Source organism: Petaurus breviceps, unplaced genomic scaffold (assembly GCF_028583685.1).
Source record: "Petaurus breviceps papuanus isolate PSGF00001 unplaced genomic scaffold, PetGlider_PUasm1.0 91133, whole genome shotgun sequence".
Taxonomy (NCBI): domain Eukaryota; kingdom Metazoa; phylum Chordata; class Mammalia; order Diprotodontia; family Petauridae; genus Petaurus; species Petaurus breviceps.
The window spans coordinates 54,480,282-54,497,822 of record NW_027187419.1 but is presented as its reverse complement, the minus strand read 5'-3'; the positions used below and the strand labels follow the sequence as shown (position 1 = coordinate 54,497,822).

At 35.8% G+C, this 17,541-nt stretch overlaps 1 protein-coding gene across 3 annotated transcripts in view; it reads left to right on the top strand.

The window, feature by feature from the left end:
• The window catches only part of MICU2 (mitochondrial calcium uptake 2), a 201,140-nt gene that overhangs the window by 117,289 nt on the left and 66,310 nt on the right, over positions 1-17,541 (top strand). For all 3 annotated transcript variants that reach the window (XM_069080876.1, XM_069080875.1, XM_069080874.1), the window contains exons 3-4: positions 14,090-14,121; positions 14,215-14,290. In XM_069080876.1, coding sequence (XP_068936977.1) covers positions 14,090-14,121; positions 14,215-14,290 — 108 coding nt within the window. The remainder of the gene's footprint in view (positions 1-14,089; positions 14,122-14,214; positions 14,291-17,541) is intronic.

Below are 17,541 nucleotides of genomic sequence, written 5' to 3'. Positions count from 1 at the left end.
AGAGAGAGAGAGAGAGAGAGAGAGAGAAAAGGAAGGAAGGAAGGAAGGAAGGAAGGAAGGAAGGAAGGAAGGAAGGAAGGAAGGAAATTATGAAATGAGAGTCAACAACCTGACTGAAAAAAATAAAACCTTAAAAAATAGACTAACTCAAATGGAAAAAGAGGTTCAAAAAGGCATTTAGGAGAAAAATGCCTTAAAAAGCTGAATTTGCCAGATGGAAAAAGAATCTCAAAAGCTCACTGAAGAGAATCATTCCTTCAGAATTAGATTGGAGCAAATGCAAGCTAATGACTTTATAAGAATATTCTTGACAGGTGATCTCCCATTTTGATTTTCAAAAATGTGTTTGTAATTCAGTTCAACAAATTCAATAAAATGGACATTTATTAATACTATTTGAGCATTCTGCTGGGCACTGGGAATTGTAAAGATATTTTTTTTGGTTTTTACAATTAACAAGCATTTATTTTGTCTCTCAACTTCTTCCGCTCCTTGGAAAAAGAAAAATAAAACCTTTGTAACAAATGTATATAGTCAAGCAAAAAATAGTTCACACATTAGCCATGTCCAGAAGCTTTCTGGGTAGGACAGACCAAGAAATAATTACAGATGTGCCTCCCATTTAAGTAAATTATATTCTGTATATAGAAAATCTGAACTTTCAAAACAGAAAAATTGATTGGTTGTTTCCATTCTTAGAAGATTTGTTTAAAAATCTTAGGACACTAGAGAGCATACTATAAAGGATCAGTTGAAGAAACTGAGGAGGAAGGGAAGAGGGCAAGCATTTGTTAAGCACCTGCTCTGTGTCAGCAAATAGGCTAAGGATTTTATAATTATTATCTTGTTTGATTCTCACAGCAACCTTGTAATATAGTTCCTTTTATTATCGCCATCTTAGTTGAGGAAACTGAGGCAGACTTACCAAGGGTCACACAACTTGTAAGGGTCTAAGGCTGAATTTTAACTCAGGGCTTCTTGACTCCAGTCGCAACATTCTATCCACTATACCACCTTGTTGTCTCAGAGTGGGGATATTTAACATGAAGAAAAAAATTATGGAAAATGATAGGTATTTTCAAATACTGGTTAGACTCCCTACTTGGTGTCCCATGTTGCAGAACTTAGGAGAATGGGTAGCAGTTACACATGGGCAGATTTTAGATCATAGATCATATATTTAGAGCTAGATAGTACCTCGTAAGTTATCTAGTCCAAGAATTCCATTTTATAGTGGGAGAAACTGGGGCCTGGAGAGGTTAGGTGAACTTAGTCACAGTGGCAGAGCCAGGACTTTAAACCAAAACCTCTTATTCCAGATCCACCACTTTTCCCACTATCTCCACTAGGAGTGTACTCGTACCCACAATTTTGGCTTTATATAAGGAAACACTTCCAACATTTGGAGCTGTTTAAAAGTGAAAAGAACACTTCAGGAAATAATGGGTTCACAATCCTTGAAGGTCTTCTGCCAGAGATCTAAAAATGTTATTAGGGATATTATAGAGGAGATTCCTTTTCAGGTACAAGTTGGAATCACTGAATTTGGAATGTTTAACTTGGAAAAGGAAAATGCAGGGGTGACATGATGGCAGTTTTTGAATATTTAAGACTATCATGTATAAGAATTAGTTTTATTTTTTTTTAAAGCAATTGGGGTTAAGTAACTTGCTCAAGGTTACACAGCCAGGTGTTTCTGGGTGGGTGCTAAGTGTCTGATCCCGGATTCGATACCCAGGTCATCCCTACACTGGAGCCGGTGCTCTTACTCACTGTGCTACCTGGCCACCCCTGAATTAGATTTATTTTGTACCAGCAGGAAGAAGTAAGATCAATGGGTGGAAGGTTCAAAGAAGCAACATTATTTGAGATTTCTTGAAAGATACAAGGAAAGAGAGAACCTTGTTTGACATTGCTCATTTGAATCCTCATTTCAGTCAAGGCATAAAAGAGAGAAATTTGTGATACAGTTATCAATGGAAGAGATCAGGAGGAATTCCAAATTGAAGATGGATTCCTTATGGTAGTCATGTCCTATTGATTCTCCTGTTTGCAAATGACATTGCTGGTTTTATCAAATCACAGAAAATTGCAGGCTCCTGGAAGAGATCCATGATTCTTCAGAAGAATTTGACTAAACTGTCTACAAGTAGATGAAGAATGGCTATTACATATTTGGTAGAAAACTGGCCTCAGAGCCAAGAAGACCTAAGTTCAAGTTTTATCTCTGACACTTATAGGTTATGTGACCCTGAGAAAGTCACTTAATTTCTCTGTGCTCTAGGCAACTCTCTAAGACTATACATTACAAAGAAAGTGCTGACCTACATTGATAGAGGAAGTATTTCACTAGAAACCAGTGAAATCACAGGTCCCTCCCTTGTTACTAAGCCTTTGATGGGGAGTTAAATTGACCCTTACAGCTTATCCAGAAATGCAGATAGCTAGTACAAATAGACAAGAGGAAAGTAGGGTTCCATTGCCTTCAAAAAATTAATTGTAAAGCTTCTTTTTTTATTTTAATATTTTATTTTTGCCCAATTACGTATAAAAGCAATTTTTAACCTTTGGGGTTTTTTTAAATAATTTTGAGTTCCAAATTTTCCCCCATCCCCCCTCCCCTCTGACCTCATTTAGAAGCCAAGTAGTTTTATAAAGGTTATACATGTGCTGTCATGCAAAACATTTCCATATTAGTCATGCTGTGAAAGAAAACACAGACAAAAAAGAAAGTAAAAAGACAGTATGCTTCAATCTGCATTCAGATTCCATCAGTTTCTTCTCTGTAGGTATGTAGCATTTTTCATTATAAGTCCTTCAGAATTATCTTTGATCTTCATATTGCTGAGAATACCTAAGTTACTCACAGTTGATCATTGTACAATATTGCTGTTACTGTGTATAAGTTCTGGTTCTGCTCACTTCACTTTGTATCAGTTAATGTCTTTCCAGGTTTTTGTAAAAGCATCCTGCTCATCATTTCTTATAGCACAAGTATATTCCATCACAGTCATATACCACATGTCATTCAACCATTTCCCACTTGTTAGTCATCCCCTCATTTTCCAGTTCTTTTCGACCACAAAAAGAACTGATATAAAATATTTTTGTACATATAGGTCTTTTTTTTTAATTGCTTTGGGATACAGTAGTATCAGTTATAATAGTATTGTTGTCAAAGGGTTTACACAGTTTTAAAGCTTTTTTAAAAATCTCTAACATCTCCAAGAAACATGATTAATAATAATAATGACTCAAATTTATTTTTTTTCAATGTAGGTGGGGAAAATATTTTATTTAAAATCTTTAAAAAAAAAAAAAAGGAAAAATAAAGGACCAGTAGATATAGCAGGTCAAGATGTCTTCATGTTTGTAAAACTGAACATTATTTTTTGGCCTTTATTAATTTGTTCGTTTACTTTGAATTTACAAGATTCAGTTCCCCAGTTGTATGAGTTTCAAATTTTCTTCCCCTCCCCCTGCCCCAAAGTGGCATACAATCAGGTATAGGATCTGTAGATACTTTCACATTAGACATTGGTCAGGTTATAAAGAAGGATTATAGTGGATGGAATTGGGAAAGAGGAAACCAAACCAAACAAGAAAAAGTAAGAGAGCAGGTAGTTTGCTTCCATCTGCATTCAAACTCTGCTCTTTCTAGTTCTTTCTCTGAATATAGATATCTCTCTCCATCATTAGTCTTTTGGAGTTTACTTATAGCCCTGCATTTCTGAGAAGAGTCCAGTCTATCAAAGTTGTTCATCACACATACATTGTATTGTTAATTGTGAACAAATTTTTCCTCATTCTGCTCTTCTCACTCATCATCAGTTTGTATAAGCCTCTCCAGGTAGGTATGAAGACCATCTGCTCTTCATTTCTTATGGTGCAATAGTATTCCATTACATTCATATACCATAACTTGTTTAGCCATTCCCAAATTGATGGGCATTCCTTTAATTTCCAATTCTTTCCCACCACAAAAAGAGCTGCTATAAATATTTTTTGTACATGTGGGTCTTCCTCCCACTTCTATGATATCTTTGGGATACAATCCTAGAAGTGGTATTGCTGGGTCAAAGGATATGAAATTTCTTATAGCCCTTTGGGCATAGTTCCAGATTGCTCTCCAGACAGTGCACAACTCCACCAGCAATGTATTAGTGTTCCAATTTTTCCACATCCTCTCCAGCATTTATAATTTTCCTGTTTTGTCATCTTAGCCAATCTGACTGGTGAGATGTGGTACCTCAGAGTTGTTTTGATTTGCATTTCTCTAATCAATAGTGATTTAGAGCATTTTTTTCATATGCTTATAAATATCTTTAACTTCTTCCTCTGAGAACTGTCTGTTCATATCCTTTGACCATTTATCAATCATTGTATTCTTATAGATTTGACTCAGTTCTCTGTATATTTTAGAAATAAGGCCTTTATCAGAGACTTTGGTTGTAAAAATTCTTTCCAAATTTCGAACTTCTCTCTTAATCTTGTTTACATTGATTGGCTTTGTTTGTACAGAAGCTTTTCAATTTCATGTAGTCAAAGTTATCCATTTTGCATTTTGGAATGCTCTCTAAGTCTTGTTTGGTCATGAAATCTTCCCCTCTCCATAAATCTGACAGGTAAACTATTCCTTGTTTTCCCAGATTGCTTACAGTATGCCCAGTTTCTGCCATACTATATTCCAGTTTTCCCAGAAGTTTTTATCAAATAGTGAGTTCTTATCCCAAAAACTGGGGTCTTTGGGTTTATCAAACAGTAGATTATTACGGTCATTGACTGCTGAGTCTCGTGTAGCTGATCTATTCCACTGATCCACTGCTCTATTCCTCAGTCAGTACCAAGTAGTTTTGATGACTGCTGCTTTATAATACAGATTAAAATCTGATATAGCTGGAGCACCTTCCCTAGCATTTCTTTTTATTAATTCCCTTGATATTCTGGACCTTTTGTTCTTCCAAATGAATTTTGTTACTATTTTTTCTAGTTCTATAAAGTAATTTTTTTGTAAATTGATTGGTATGGCACTAAATATGTAATTTAATTTAGGGAAAATTGTCATTTTTATTATATTAGCTCGACCCAGCCATGAGCAATTGATGTTTTTCCACTTAGTTAGATCTGACTTTATTTGTGTAAAAAGTGTTATGTAGTTGTGTTCATATAGGTCCTGGGTTTGTTTTGGCAGGTAGATTCCCAAATATTTTATAATGTCTACAGTAACTTTAAATGGGATTTCTCTTTCTATCTCTTGCTGTTGGATTTCATTAGAAATAAACAGGTATGCTGAAGATTTATGTGGGTTTATTTTATATCCTGCAACTTTGCCAAATTTATTTATTGTCTCAAGTAGTTTTTTATTTGATTCTTTAGGATTCTCTAAGTATATCATCATATCATCCACAAACAGTGATAACTTAGTTTCTTTTTTGCCTAATTTGATTCCTTTGATTTCTTTTTCTTCTCTAATTGCTACTGCTAACATTTCTAGTACCAGATTGAATAAGAGGAGTGATGATAGTGGACACCCTTGTTTTACCCCTGATCTTATTGGAAATGCTTCTAGCTTATCCCCATTATATATAATACTTGCTGGTGGCTTTAAATAGATGCTACTTATTATTTTAAGGAAGGCTCCATTTGTTCTTATACTTTCTAGTGTTTTAAATAGGAATGGATGTTGTACTTTGTCAAAAGCCTTTTCTGCATCTATTGAGATGATCCTGTGGTTTCTGCTAGTTTTATTGTTGATATGATCAATTATGCTGATGGTTTTCTTAATATTAAACCATCCTTGAATTCCTAGAATAAATCCTACCTGATCATAGTGTATTATTCTTGTTATAAGTTGCTATAGTCTTTTTGCTAATATTTTATTTATAATTTTTGCATCTATATTGATGAGGGAAAGTGGTCTATAATTTTCTTTTTCCATTTCATCTCTTCCTGATTTAGGTATTAGTACCATGTTTGTGTCATAAAAAGAATTTGGTAGGACTCCTTCACTAATTTTCCCAAATAGTTTGTAGAGTATTGGAATCAATTGTTCTTAAAATGTTTGATAGAATTCGCTAGTAAATCTATCTGGCCCCAGAGATTTTTTCCTAGGGAGTTCACTGATGGCTTGTTCAATTTCTTTTTCTGAGATGGGGTTATTTAAGTAATTTACTTCCTCTTCAGTTAATCTGGGCAGTTTATATTTTTGTAAATATTCATCCATTTCCCTAAGATTGTCAAATTTATGTGCATATAATTTGGCAAAATGATTCCTAATTATTGTTTTAATTTCCTCTTCATTGGAGGTAGATTCATCCTTTTCATTTTTGATACTCATAATTTGGTTTTCTTCTTTCTTTTTTTATCATATTGACTAAGGGTCTATCAATTTTATTGTTGTTTTTTTTTCATAAAACCAGCTCTTAGTTTTATTTATTAATTCAATAGTTTTCTTAATTTCAATTTTATTAATCTCTCCTTTGGTTTTCATTACTTCTAATTTAGTATTTAATTGCAGATTTTCAATTTATTCTTTTTTTAGCTTTTTCAGTTGCATGCCCAATTCATTGACCTCCCTTTTCTCTAATTTATTCATGTATGCACTAAGAGATATAAAACTTCCGCTAAGAACCGCCTTTGCTGCATCCCACAAATTTTGATATGTTGTCTCATTGTTGTCATTCTCTTGAATGAAGTTACTGATTGTTTCTATGATTTCTTGTTTGACCCACTCATTCTTTAGGATTAAATTGTTTAGTTTCCAATTAAGTCTATTTTTAATAGTCTAATTTTTAGTCTATCTTTCCATGGCCCTTTATTGCATATGATTTTTATTGCATCATGATCTGAGAATGATACATTTAATATTTATGTCTTTCTGCACTGAATTGCGAGGTTTTTATGTCCTAGTACATAGTCTATTTTAGTGTATGTGCCATGTACCTCTGAGAAGAAGGTGTATTCCTTTTTATTCCCATTCAGTTTTCTCCAGAGATCTATCATACCTACTCTTTATAAAATTCTGTTCACCTCCTTAACGTCTTTCTTGTTTATTTTGAGGTTGGATTTATCAAGTTCAGAGAGAGGGAGATTAAGGTCCCCCACTAGTATAGTTTTGCTGTCTATTTCTTCCTCTAATTCCCTTACCTTCTCCTCTAGGAATTTGGATGCTATACCACTTGGTGCATATATGTTAAGTAATGATATTGCTTCATTCTCAATGGTGCCTTTTAGCAGGATATAGTTTCCTTCCTTATCTCTTTTAATTAGATCAATTTTTGCTTTTGCTTTATCTGAGATAAGGATTGCTACCCCTGCTTTTTTTACTTTAGCTGAGACATGATATATTTTACTCCAGCCTTTTACCTTTACCCTGTGTGTATCCCTGTTTCAGATGTGTTTCTTGTAAACAGCATATTATAGGATTATGGTTTTAATCCACTCTGCTATCTGCCTCTGTTTTATGGGAGAGTTCATCCCATTCACATTCACAGTTATGATTATTATCTGTCTCTTTCCCCCCATCCTAGTCCCTCACCCATTTATGCTTTTATTTTTCTCCCCTTCTCCCTTGCCCTCCTTAAGAATTTTCCTTTTGACCACTGCCTCCCTCAGTATTCCCTTCTTATCAGCCCCCCTCCCTTTTCATCCCTTTCCCCCTTCTTCCCTCTCTTCTAGCCACCCCCCTTTTCTTAATCCTTCCCCCCTCCTACTGCCTGTAGGATATGATAGATTTTTATACTTAATATAGTATGTTATTTCTTCTTCAAACCAAGATTGACAGGAACAGATCTCAAGAAAAGCTCCTCTCCCTCCCCTCTTTCTCTCTATTGTGATACATTTTGTGTCTCTTCTCAATAGAGTCCTATACTTAACTGGTTGTGTTATTCCCTCCTTGCACCAGAACCAATGAGGGAAAAGCTCATATAATGCTCATCTCCCTCCCTTCTTTCCCTCTGCTATATTGTTTTTATGCTTCTTTGTGTGGCATAATTTACCCTTTTCTGCTTCATTCTTTCCTCTTCTTCCATTGCAGTCCCTTTGTATGCAAACCCTTAATAAGGTTTTTTTTATTGTCATTTTGTGTAATTTATACCCATACCCTCTACTTGGTCTGTAAATAGTTTGCTCTTATTAAATAACAGGGTGTGTGTGTGTGTGTGTGTGTGTGTTTCCCTTGTTTACCTTTCTCTGTCTCATGTCTCATAATTGGAGGTTGAGTTTTCCATTGAGCTCTGGCTTTTTCATCAGGAAGGTCTGGAAATCCATTATATCATTGAATGACCATCTCCTTGCCTGGAAGAATATGTTCAGTTTCACTGGGTAGGTAATCTTTGGTTGTAACCCGAGCTCTTTTGCCTTGTGAAAAATTGTATTCCACTTCCTCCGATCTTTCAGTGTGGAGGCTGCCAGATCCTGTGCTATACTCACTGTGATTCCCTGATATTTGAATTGTTTCTTTCTGGCCGCTTGTAGTATTTTCTCCTTTACCTGGTAGTTCTGGAGTATGGCCATAACATTTCGCGAATTTTTCTATTTGGGATCTCTTTCAGGAGGTGACCTGTGGATTCTCTCTATTTCTATTTTACCCTCTGGTTCTAGTATGTCAGGGCAGTTTTCCTTGATGAGCCCTTGGAAGATGTTGTTCAGGCTCATTTTTTCATCATGATTTTCAAGTAGGCCTATGATTCTCAGATTATCTCTCCTGGATCTGTTTTCCAGGTCAGTTATTTTTCCATTGAGATATTTTGCCTCTTTTCTAATTTTTCATTCTTGATGTTTTGTTTGACTAATTCTTGGTTCCTCATAGAGTTATGCGCTTCAATTTGGTTGATTCTAGTTTTTAGCGAATTACTTTCCTCCATTAGTTTTTGGAACTCCTTTTCCATATCACACATTTTTCTTTTTAAGGAGCTGTTTTCTTCATTGTAATGTTTTTCTAATTTTGCAATTTTGATTTTAAAAGAGTTATTCATTTTATCTTTTGTCTCTCTAATTTAGTTTTCCAAAGTTCCTTTTGAGCTCATCTAAGAGTGCTTTCTGTGCTTGAGACCAGTTCTCTGTTGAGGCTTAAGCTGTGGGTGTGGAGTCAACACTGTCTCCTTCTGAATTTGGTTCCTCCCTCTTACAATAGTAGGACTCCAGAGTCTTTGTCTTTGTGGTCTGCTTTTTACCCATTTTGAGGCAGGGTCCTAGCCACGCCCTTCCTCTAGGGTTCCCAAGCCTTTACTGTTTAAGGTTTTGTACTGAGGCAATAATTACTATGTTTTCAGGATCAGAGAAGGGGATTGGAGCAGCCGGGGTTCACTCTGACATCCTGGTCCCTGGAGGTCCAGAGAGGGGCTTTTTAAATTTCTAGGTTGTGGAGTGGTAGTCCCAGGAGTAGCTGCTGCCCCTGCCAGGGGCCCTGTATTTGACTCTTACCCTGCTCCATCCAGTGCCAGCCCTGTGGTATTGATAGGCCTGGCAGTGGCCCTTGTGGTTGGTGGGTCAACTTGCCACCACGTTGATCAGGCCTTGTCCAGGCCTCTGCGCGCCATGGCATCCAGACCTCTGCACCACAGTGTCATCTTCCAGGCCTCTGACAACAACTAAAATTTATTTAGTGCTTACTGTGTGCCAGGGTCTATGCTAAGCAATTTGAAATTATTATTTCATTTGATCCTCACAATAATTCTGGGACATAGGTACTATTATTATCCCCATCTTAGAGATGAGGAAGCTGAGGCAAACAGCAGTTAAGTGACTTTTTTTTTAACAAATAGCTAATAAAGAATATGAGGGCAGATTTGAACTCAGGTCTATCCACTGCACTGCCTTGCTGCCCCCTCCTTAAAATACAAATATTCTACTTATGTTGTAGGCTATAAATTATGGAGCATTACAGAGGCTGAAAAGTTAAAAATTAGTATTACTAAGAAAACAATCTGTTATTTGGTCCCCCACCCCCAAGAAACAAGAAACCATGTTCCATTTTTTCATAATTTGCAAGTTATATTAGTAGCCACTAGTACCATCCAAATACTTATTAAAGCAGAATACTGCAGAGACCCTGAATCTTAATCCCAAAGCCACATTTTGTTTTCTTTTTTTTTTTTTGGAGGACACTTGGGGTTAAGTGACTTGCCCAAGGGTCACATGGCTAGTTTTTGTGTTAAGTGTCTGAGGCCGGATTTGAACTCAGGTTCTCCTGACTCCAGGACCGGTGCTCTATTCACTTAGCCACCTAGCCACCCCCCCACATTTTGTTTTAAGGAAGGGGAAATAATACTTTTGTATTTCTCTCTTTTTTTTAACTTTAATATTGTTTTTATAAGAGGTATTAATTAGCTGCTCCCAGGTATATGAGTGTATGTCACCAACACAATATTCACAGCGCGTAGTTCTGAATCACAAAATATAACAGAATCTCCATATAGAAGACAGAAGCAAAACATTTATTCAGACATCAGAAAGCCAAATCACAGCACCAGAAAACCAAATCCATCACAGCAACAAAGAAGTTAATATACAGTATCACTGTAGGGAGCAACACCATCCCAAAGCCTTCCCCCTGCTCTGGCCTTCCCACGAACACACTCACAGTCCTAGCTGTTAGCTTGCCTTTGTCCTTTCTCTCTCCTTCTGCTCTAACTGCTGTCATTCCCAGTTCTGACTGCTCTGACCAACTTCCTGTTCCACCTGTTCAGCAAGCTTCTTCCACCATTCATGTGACTCATGTGACTCAGGTTTCCTTGTGACTCAGGCAGGTCACATGGGCCTATTAATGGATAGGAAAGATCTTCCCATTAAGCAAAGATATATTAACAACACAAAGTGCCAGTGGCTACACAAAGAACAGATTAGACAGTTGTTGATTTGGTTATTTTGCCAAGGAGTTTCTTTTATTGTTTGTTTCAAGCCTCTTTGGATAGTATAAAAATTCCTGGTTTAAATGAGAACATACATACACTAGCCAATTTTAACTAATCTTCATATGTTAATTCCAGTATTGCTGCCAGATTTTTCATATATTTATGTAAAAGTAAGAGATGATGGGAATATTTCTATTGTCAGTTTTTTATGTGAAAAGACCACTACTGCCTCTAGCAAACTGAAGTTAAATTAGTAACTGTTGCTAATATTTTGTTACAGTTATCAAATAACTTTATTTTGGCTAGCAGCAAAGAGTTATTTGACCAATATATAGACTTGATATTTATTAATGCTGCTCTATTTGTTTTAAGTATTAAAATGGCCTTTTGCCCATAACAAGATGTGCCTGTACCTGGTTTTTACTTCATGATTCCACTGTAAATATTGAAAACCACATGATGGAATCTCTAAAATAGGTGGAGAGTTTTGAAAAACATTCAGTCTGTTTCCTGAGCCAAAATTCCATCAGAAGGTTAAAAAAAAAACCTACATATTTTCCATTCTTTTATCCTTGTTCCAATAAAACTTCACAAATTTATTTTAAGACTGTAGGTTTACTTTCCATTGGTAGATTTTCATTTTCATCTTTATCATATTTTATATATGTATACATATATATACAGATACATATATGTGTGATACATGTCATACAGACAAAAGAGACAGCATGACTTTAAAGTGATGAAACTGATTTTAATGATATTTGTCTAACAAATCATTACTAAGTGCCTGCTTTTGCAATCCATCATGCTAGGTGAAGTGGAAGAATAAAACAGGTGTAAGAGAAATTGCTTGATTATTTTGGCTACAAAAAAGGCCCCACTGAATTCTACAATTTTTCTCCCAGTGGGTAGCAGGGACCTTTTGTGAGTAGGAAAGGGTGTCAAGGTAAAAAAAAAAAAGAAAAAGAAAAAAAACAGGGAGATTCATAGGATGAAAATGAAAAACATTTTGTCTTTTTTTCCCAAAAAATTTTTACATAAGAAGATAAATTCTCCTCTAGTGTCTCATTACCTTCCTAACTCCTCTCTAGTCTTCATTTAATTTGTCTTTTTCTGTGATGAAAATGAATTGGAGTGGGGAGAGACTTGAAGCAGAGAGACCAGTTAGAGGAGACTATGGGCCAGGTGATAAAGACCTAAACTAGAGTGGTAATTGTACAAACAAAGAAAAGGAGATGTAGATTAGAAATGACCAATGAGGCATATGGGACCTATTGTTAAGGTGTTAGGAGTGACACTAAAGTTGCAAACCTGATAGACCAGAAGGATGATGGTGTCCTTAACAGTAATTGAGAAGTATAGAAGAGCGGTGAGCTTAAGGAGAAAGACAATGAGTTCTCTTGAAAATTCTGAGATTGAAATGGCTCCAGAAGGATATTTGGCTCAAAATGTTGAATAGGCAGTTGGTGATGTGAGCCTGGAGCAGAAAGGAAACTACAGGCAGGATGTGTAGATCTACACAGTTTAATGATTTCCTTCCAATTTTGTTTAGTAGCATGTGAATAGGAGTAAAGGAGACAGATGGTGGGAGTAAACCAGGGTTGAGGTTTGTCAAGGTATGAATAACAATAGGACTAGGTAACCAAGGGCTTCAAGATTCAAGGATATTGTATAGTTGAGTTGGTTCTCCAAGGGGTCAAGATAAGGAAGAAGGAAAGTATAGCTAGTGTGAAAGTAACGAATGGCCCATGGTACAATGCACTTAGAGAGAATTAAGGTCACAGTGAGGATGAAGAACAGATTTAAGGAATCACAAGGATTATGGAAAGACAGAATGATAAAAGTTTATGAATAGATTCAGAAACTTCTAGTTCCGTTGCCAAGTATTTGAAGGCTTTAAGTGATACACTAGAGATGAAATTTTTTTTAAAAATAAGCACTTGTTCTCTCTCACTCTTGTCACCTGTCTTGGGGGGAATCCTATGATAGTTCAGAATAGAAAGTCATAGAAAATTTGGGAGAAAGGAGGAAAATATGTTAGTCATATGCTTATACAAGGTGATGGAGGGTGACCAGGGAAAATTAAAAGAATGGGACAAAGTAAGAGAAACAATGATTGCAATTAGAAAGTAACCTTGGTTAATGGAAATAATGGAGCTAGGAGGAAGAAAGTCAGAAAAACAGTGGATGTAATCTTAAAAAATAAAGAAATTTAAACATACCCGTGTTTCCCCGATAATAAGACCTATCCCGAAAATAAGGCCTCCCCTTACTGTGTAAGATTCCTCTAAAATAAGCCCTCCCCCGAAAATAAGCCCTATTGAGATTGCTACTGTAGTGAAGGTGATCCCCTGCGCTACACGCTACATTACGGTACCCTCTGTATGCACCGTCCCTCCCCCCCACCCCTTGAAATGCATGCCGCGCTCCGAGCTGCATCCAATCAGAGCTGCAGCAGTGAGCGCGTCATCCTGTTCTTCCCCAGTGATTTGCTTGCTGGCGCCATTGAGAGCAGTGCCGAGGAGGAGAGCTGAGGCAGGACAACATAAGCCCTCCCCTGAAAATAAGCCCTCTGGTGTTTTTCTTTCCAAAAATTTTAATAAGACAGTGTCTTATTATCGGGGAAACATGGTATGTAGAAGGTGATGGAAAATGAAATTAGAAACAAGGACAATTATATTAGCAAAGACATTTTTAACTCATTAGAAAGGTGAGGAGCATAGAATATGATTTTAGAAATTTAAATGGTATTTTTTAAGTATGAACTTTTTTTCAGTGGAAACAAAAAAACTTCTAATAAGTTTCCATAATCATGAAGAAAGAATGAAGGATTGGCAATTGTTTTAAACCAGAGTACAAGGGGGGAAAAAGAGTCAAAAGTGACTCTATGATAGTATTTCTATGAAATAGGAAAGGGATTAAATTAAAAAGTAATTTGCAGAAAAGTAGTATCTGACTCATAATTTTGTGTTAAGAACATTAAACAAAGCTGCCATACTTTTAACCCTTATTTGAACAGGTTATTTATTATTCTTTTGAAACACTCTTGTTCTATTTCTTAGGAGGTCTTAAGGATAATGAGGGGGAGGTGCACATAGAATTTGCCAGTCCTAAAATGTTATATTTGTTACAGATATTTTCCCATGAAAATCTCAGAAAAATTCAACTGAATTTGATTAGAGATAAAATAATTTCCATTATGGTCATATTTAAATGTTTCCTTTCTTCTACAGATAAAGCCTCAATTAAGCAACTAACGAAACAGGTAAGAAAAGTTTTTCCTTTTTTAAAAGATATATAATATAGCTGTCAAAAAAATTTAACCATTTCTCTCTGTTTTTGCCTTGTATATTTGAAGACTATAAATGATGTGCTGGATGCAGTAAAAAAGAATAAAAGTGGATCAACCTTTTTTAGAGATCTTGGTAATAAAGGTAATGTTTATTCCTTTTAAATTCCTTCAAGTTTTGTGTAATTAAAGGATAATTTAGAAACTTTGTATAAGGGTTGTACATGTACCTAAATGTATTCCTTGAAAGAGTGTTAACATTTTAGTATTGATTAATAAATATGAAATCATTAATAAATACTTTTTCTTCAGTAGGAAATACCTGTCCCAATCCCTATGACTGTTTTTTGAGATTGAAGGGAGGCAACATTGCTCACTTGTAATTTTAGTCTTAGGAACTTTCTTCCATTGCTTCTACCTCCTCTAGACACTTCTTTCAGTCCTTAATTCTTTCTCAGAGGAATTAAGAGAACATTTGTTCTTAACATTTGATAGACTTATTGAATTTGAATGTTCATAAAGGCAACATTAAGCTAGACTGCTAATGGTTTTAAATACATAACCACCTACTTTAGAAGTACGATCTGTCTTTTTTCTCATGTAATTCAAAAAAAGGGTCATGCAAAACATGTTATTCACCTCCAGATAGAGAACTGATAAGACTTGGAAACCTATTTTCTTTCTTTTCTTTAATTTTCTTGGACATGGCTAATGTGGGAATTTGTTTTACTTGACTGTGCAAATTTAAAGCAGGTTTTGTTTTTCTTACTTTCTCAATAGGTAGGGGAGATGGGAGGAAGAGAATTTGGAACTGAAAATAAAATAAAACAAATTTTAAAATAGGAAAAGGATTACTTTAGAAAAAAAGTTTACTTTAAAAATATCATAAATAAAACTAATCAAAAACTTCTCTACTAGTCCTTATACTTAAAGGATAATAATCTGTATGATATAGCCATATTTTGCATGGAAAAATATCATCAGAAACATTTTAGGGCACATTTTGAGGTAACTAGGAAGCACAATGTAGTCAGAAAGATTCGGGTTCAGATCCATCCTCTGATACTTACTGGCTGTGTGACCCCAGGCAAGTTACTTAACCTCTCTCATGCTTACTTTTCTTAACTGTCAAATGGGAATAACAGTAGTTTCCCAGGGTGGTGTAGCTCCAGTATTTACAGCTCCCATGATCATGATAAAGACCGTGACTACAAGTATCACATGATTTTTGATTGCAAAATATGCCAGATTCTTCAGGTAGAGAACAAAACTGAAGCATTTAAGACACCAGAAAACCGAATCCCAAAACCAGTAATCCCATTCCATCATAGTACCAAAGATATTCAGAAACCATAATAACACTGAGAGCCATGTCATCTTCCCGCAAACCAATAAAAAATCAATATTTACTCACAAACCTTTCTATCTCCTTCATGAGCATTCTCTCCCCGCAGAGTCTGGCTAGCTCTGACCCCCAGCTTCCTGTGGGCTCTGCTTCCCTTTAGCAAAACTCCTCCCACCACAGGTTCCATATGACTGTTTTTAGCCTATTAGGGGACAGAGTTTATCTTCACAGCAGGGAAGATTTCTGTGGGCTCTGCTCCACCCTTTAGCAAATTCCCTCCATCACAGGCTCCATGTGATTACATTCAGCCTATTAGAGGGCAGAGTTTACTTTCAAAGCAGGGAAGGTCTTCAAACTCCCCCCTAGGTCTATTAAGGGGTGGGGAAGATCTTCAAATTCCTATTCCCATTACAGGTGGTTGTATGGATTAAATAATAAAAATAATTTCCCAAGGTTGTGTAAGATAATATGAGATAAATTAGATGATATTTCTGAAGTGCTTTGTAAATCTTAAAGTGCTATATCAGAGCCACTAATTATTAGTTATTATTAATATATGTGACCTTAAAGGTGGTCTAGTCTTATAGCTACATTAAAAAAAATAATAGCCAAACAATAAGAACTGACAATTATATAGCACTTTAAAATTATTTGATTCTCAGGGTGGCTAGGTGGCTCAATGAATAGAGCATGAGCCCTGGAGTCAGGAGGACCTGAGTTCAAATCTGGCCTCAGATACTTAACACTTACTAGCCATGTGACCTTGGGCTTAACCCCAACTGCCCTTCAAAAAGCAAAAAAAAAAAATTTATTATTTGATTCTCACAACAACCCTGTGATATTGGTACTATAATTCTGTCTGTATACTCTGAAGTTCGGGGTGCTGACCTTTTTCTCCTGAACTAGGTAAATTATATATGTTTGACTGATTAAAGTAAGCTTGTTAACCCATTTTGAGTTGCTTTCCTTTATCAAAGCAGATCCAAGAACCTGTGTGAGCAGCCACCCTGAGGACCCTTGCAAGGGTGCTTGTTGCTACATACCTATATGGATTTTAAATACATACATAAATACTCTTGCTTTGATGTGTAGGCCTCTTTCAGGTCTAGTCTATGAAGCCATCATATCAACTGCAATAAACACATTGTTTTACGTATTTTTATGAAAGCCACTTTAAAATTTCATCTTAAGTAGAATCATTTTTAAATGTTCCCTACAATCTTGTTTACATTATCAATTTGCTTATCAAATTAATTTTATAGGTACTGTGAAAATAAACATCCAAGCTGTTGTCAAAATTATCACAAATTCTAAATTTGCTTAAGGCTAATTAATTAGTAAGGGTTGATTTTTCTTTCTCCATAGAAAATGGGTAAACTGAAGAATTATTTATTATAGAATTACTTCTTATAGGTAATTTAGTGTGCCATATCACTGAAGAATTTGCACTTAGCTGGTCACTATGGACTGTTTACTAGGATATAGAAATCTTTGTTATGCAGATCTCTTCTTTGTAATCTCACTGTAATGGGATTCTTTAATGGATATATGATCTCATCATAATGGGTATCTCCCTCCACTGCTATAAATTACAATTTTTCAATGCCTTCTCATCAATCTAATTCCTTTTTTTGGTCCCATCCCTAAATCTTCCACAGGATTCCTTCTACTAGACCAGTGTGATAGTACCCTTCTACTAAATTTTTAATATTTTGTGAGTATTACTGCAACACTGAAGCCCTGAGATACCCCTGTAATGTAATGCCAAGGAAAGGCAACTTCCCAGGTTCAAAATACCAGCATAGGTGCTCTCTATTTTATTCAGTAACAAACCCAGAACAGAGAAGATCAAAACATGACATCATTCAAAATACAGCATTTACTAAGTGTGATTAAATCATCTCCAAGGCCTACCCCACCCCAGGACTTTCCAATCATTCAATCAATTACAAAGTCTCTGTTCCAAATACTTCTCCACCCCTAGGCTATACCTTAATTAAGTCCACCACAAAGCCCCTCTTCTCAAATGGAGATTAGTTTCCAAACATAAG